General features: G+C 34.6%; 1 protein-coding gene across 1 annotated transcript in view; it reads right to left on the reverse strand.

Annotated features, from left to right (window-relative positions):
• Nucleotides 1-4,651, reverse strand: part of Hook1 (hook microtubule tethering protein 1) — a 134,449-nt gene that overhangs the window by 10,442 nt on the left and 119,356 nt on the right. The window contains exons 16-19 of the mRNA XM_004626418.3: nt 3,895-3,988; nt 2,056-2,090; nt 1,260-1,342; nt 585-685 (exon numbers count right to left, since the gene is read on the reverse strand). Of these exons, the coding sequence (XP_004626475.1) occupies nt 585-685; nt 1,260-1,342; nt 2,056-2,090; nt 3,895-3,988 (313 nt within the window). The remainder of the gene's footprint in view (nt 1-584; nt 686-1,259; nt 1,343-2,055; nt 2,091-3,894; nt 3,989-4,651) is intronic.

A 4,651-nucleotide genomic window follows, 5' to 3' on the forward strand; every position in this document is an offset into this window, starting at 1 on the left:
ATATTCACTGTAGAATCTAGAGTAAAAGCTGAAATAATTTCAAATCAGTTTTTTATTATTTTGTTTGTTTTTGTATTTTAGTAAGGGTCTACAGGGTCTAACTACGTAGATTGGACTTGTAGTGATTTGCCTGTATTCAGCCTCCCAAGAGCTGGGATTACAGGCATGCACTACCATGCCCTGTCTCAATCGCCATCTTAGTGCATCTCAGGGTGGAGCCAGCACAGCACATCGGGGATCTCAAATGAGTTTAAAAACCCAAATTTTAGCAAATAAAAATTCTGCTAAGAACCAAAGGCTCTACACATTGTAGCAGTCATTTTCCTTAGTGAGAGCACTACAATCAGCATTTAAGGTATCCATATAATGCTGTATTTTTATTTTATCTGATGCTAGTCTGACACTAGTGAGCAAAACCAAGAACACAAGGGCTGACTGACATGGAAATACTTACAAACCTGACAGGGAAAACAAGGCAGAGGAGAGCAAAATAACTAGATGCAGATACAACAGGAGCAGTACAATCAGGAGAACCAGTCCTCATAGGCCGCAAAGGTTAGAGCTCTGAAAAATAGGTCACTCACATTTCTGGCTTTCTCTAAGTACATTTTATATCTTTCTTCCATTGCTTTCATATCTTCATCTTTCTTCTGAAGAGCAGCCTCAAGTTCACTGATCTTTTGTACTATCAGAGAAAGTAAAATGAAACATGGTTACTTTCTTAAAATAACACATCCTTGAACAAAATTGTACTTATCAAACTTATTTTTAAAAAGACTAATAAGAGAATTTAAATAAGAAACTATTTCTTCTTTGTCATGAATTCTTACCTGAAACTTTGGAACTACAAGCAATACTTTTTGTTCAATTATTATCCAGAACCTACTTTACCTAGCTATTTTTCTATCAATCATTTCAATAAGCAAATACTTTCAAATGTCAATATAACATAAAGAAGGCATCATTTTGAAGTTCCATTTAGTCTAATTTGAAATTACATTTCTAGTTTTCATTCTATTACATTTTATGCTTGATATTCTCATACATTAATCAGTTCACTGTACTGGATTTACATTTTTTTTTTATTGAGTTTACATTATCTCCTACCTCAGCGCTGTAAGTTATCATGATTCTTAACTATTTAACATGTGGGTCTATGTAGCCTGCAAAAGTGATTTGTATACATAGATTTTGTGTCTTTCAAAAAGAGAAAATAAATCTTTAGATATAGCTTGATCCAAATTTTTACAAATACCTACTGTTCTGATTTATATCTGGCTGAAGATCTTCAATGAGTTCTTGTTTCTTCTGTAACTCTTCATGGACCTCTGTTAGTTTTTCCCTAAGCAGTGGAAAGAGTATAAACTTGGAATGATACAGAATTAAGGATGAAAACTGGTTCTGCCTTCTACCAGTTGTGAATCTGGACACATCACTGATCTTCAGTTTCTTTATATGGAAATGGACATTATACCTGCCTGACACACCTGGCTGTCATAAGGATACGCACTGCCTGGCACACAATGGGTGGCAAAGGGGTTAAAAAAACTTTCCCTTGCCAACTTCACCTCCCAGGAAGAAAAGGGAAGACTATTTGATATGCTTAACATCCATAAACCTAGTAATGATAGCTGTCTGCTTTTTTAAACTTTTCAAATGATGTTAACAATTTCAAAATATGAGTTTGGGGTGGCTGCCAGACTGCGACTTTTAGCAGGCTTTTCTTTTCACTTTCTGGTGGTAATGCTGCAATGCTTGCTTTTTTTAAAATTTTTATTTTATTTATTTATTTATTTATGTGTGTGTGTGTGTGTGTGTGTGTGTGGCCAGCTCAGCTCACCAGTGGGCGGGGCTGGCTGGCATGTGGTGCTGGGGGATTGAACCGTGGTCCCTGTGCTTTGCTAAGCTTGTTCTAAGTAGGTGCTTTAGACCACTGAGCCATCTCACCAGCCCTGTGCTTGCTTTTTTCATCAAATTTGAAAAGTGAAATTAATTTCAGAAGCTTTTATAACCCCTCCCCTCTGATATTTGAAATGAAATATCAGTTTTACTTACATATGAGCTTCCAATTTCTGCTTTAGTTTGCTGGACTATAAAATTAAAAAACAGTTTCTATAAATTGATTAGCTTACAAAGCTAAATTTTCCAGACATCTTTTTATCTCCATTTAAAGGTAAAATTATAACTTTTAAATTTCTACAATTCGTATTTCTAATTATATTTTTAAAGCATACAACTTTAGGTATGCTTTTACATTTAAAAAAAAGGAAAACATGAAAGAGTAATATGAAAAAAAGAAAAAGTACTTCTGAACGCAATAAAAATGACATAATCTTGAAAAACAATACTAAATGCAAGGTGAACGCGATATACAAACATTTCAATTCTTTATATTCTTTAAGTTTTTTTTTTTTTTTGGAACTGGGTATTGAACTCAGGCCCTTGCACTTGCCAGGGAAGCGCTTATTCCACTGAGCCATAAAGAATCATTTTTCAAACAAAAATTTTTAAGACTTACCTTTAATAATAAAATTTAATCATCAGTAATGCCAACATTTTCATGTGAACACTACACTTTGCCTTAATAAAGCATAAAATTTAGTCTTTTAAAGAGTAGTACATTAGACAGAGAGCCAGCCAAATAGCTCAGTGGATTAAAGTGCCTGCAATGCAGGCACAGGGGCCAGGGGTTCAATCCCCAGGGCCTGCAGTACCAGTCCCGCCCCCCGAACACATTGAGACTGGGTGTGGTGGCACACACCTGTAATCTCAGCTCTTGGGAGGCTGTAAACAGGAGAATCACTACAAGTCCGATCTAGTAGTGAGACCCTGAACTCCCTGTGGACCCTTCCTTAAAATATAAAATAAAGAAATAAACAAGTAAATAAAAATAATAAAGAGTAGTACATTAGACTATCATGGCAGTTCTGCAATAACTAAATAACTAGAAGGTTTAAAATACATAATCTGAAATATAACTTGGACACCAATAGATTAAAAATAAAAGATAAAGAAATCAAGATTCCTTCAACACTCCAACCCAAACTGTCTCCCCTAAAGTCCATTTTTATAGTATTCTTTAATGTGGCTAAACATATTTGCATTAAAGAGGTATGACACTGTATATATCCACATGGAAGATGTAGACATGAGTAATACAATTTCTATTTCCTCAACCCTTAGGGAAAAAAGAGAAAATGAAAAAAAGAAAACTCTCCAATGTCCTTTTCATCTCTACTTACTCTGGATTTCCCGCCACTGCCAACACAGGCATAATCACCATTGTATCTAATCTCAAACAATCTGTATCTCTGCAGTACAATGTAGCCCTACTGTTTTGGTACATTTTTAATTAAATACATCCTTTCAACAGTATTTACTTTCCTCTCCACATATAGCAATCAAATTACAGAACTGAGATTCAGGCTAAACGTGATCTCTTGTTGAGCCCTGTTATCTCTGCTCTCATACTAGGTGCCACCAAAAGCCATCAGAAAATGGCTGATACAAAGGAATGAGTGTGGAAATGGGGAAGTACATGGAACAATGTCTTTAACACTGCACAGAGGCTTTTCTCATTTCATTTCTTGGAAGGATCATTTGGCCAAAACTTTTTGTGTTTTTAATTCTCTGTTTTCCTATTAGGAGATTTCCTTAATTGACAGTCAAGTGTCTGTGTTAAAGTGGGAGAGACAGAAATCACCTTATATTATATTTCATTAATGTATTGGCTCCTAGCTGACAAATATTTCTGCATCTGTTACACAGATATATATGGTATTTAAGAGTATCCTCGATGATAAGGGTAGCACTTTCAAGTACACAATTAATTTGGGTATCAGGAACCATTAAGAGAATTTATACACAACAGATTACAGGTTCTAAGTTACTTACACTTTCGCCTTCAGACTTGGAGCCATGTTCTTGCAAAGACTTTTGGAGGTCTTCAATCTGCTGCTGCAATTCTCGGATGCACTCTTTGTTGAGCCTATTGTAACATGACTCACAGTATTTCACTTTGTATTGAAAGTCAAAGTTAATGATCTATAAAGCTGTATTAATCCAACTTAAATATATATATATGTATATATATATATATACACACACACACACACATATATATATATATGTATACATATATAGACTTCTAATAACAAATGTATACCAATTATCTGTGACAAATTACAATTTGTAAAATTTATATTTCCTAAGGAAATACTTTAAAAAGAACTTTTAATCCCTGAGAGCATATATGTTCATATTTTTAAATTCAAGATACACAACTACATATACATGAAAAAGCATAACATTTCTGCACTATTAATCAGAGGTAGAAAAATTAGAAAACGAATTCATTTTTCTTACAGTTGTATTTTTAATGAATGAAAATTAAGTTTCCTTTTTCTGTTTCAGATTTCACAATTTTGGGGGAGAAAAGACAGTTCACCATTTTCCAACATGACTTTATGACTGCTGATTTGAATTAAACAGACTGGCACTAGCAATTACTCTACAATTTAACTTGGCAAAATTCCATTCTTTAAAATTCTTTTTTGGGCTGGAGAGATGGCTCAGTGGTCTAAAGCACCTACTTAGAACAAGCTTGGCAAAGCATCAGGGACCGCGGTTCGATCCCCCAGCACCACATGCC

The sequence above is a fragment of the Octodon degus genome, unplaced genomic scaffold (genome assembly GCF_000260255.1).
Source record: "Octodon degus isolate 3935 unplaced genomic scaffold, OctDeg1.0 scaffold00015, whole genome shotgun sequence".
NCBI lineage: Eukaryota > Metazoa > Chordata > Mammalia > Rodentia > Octodontidae > Octodon > Octodon degus.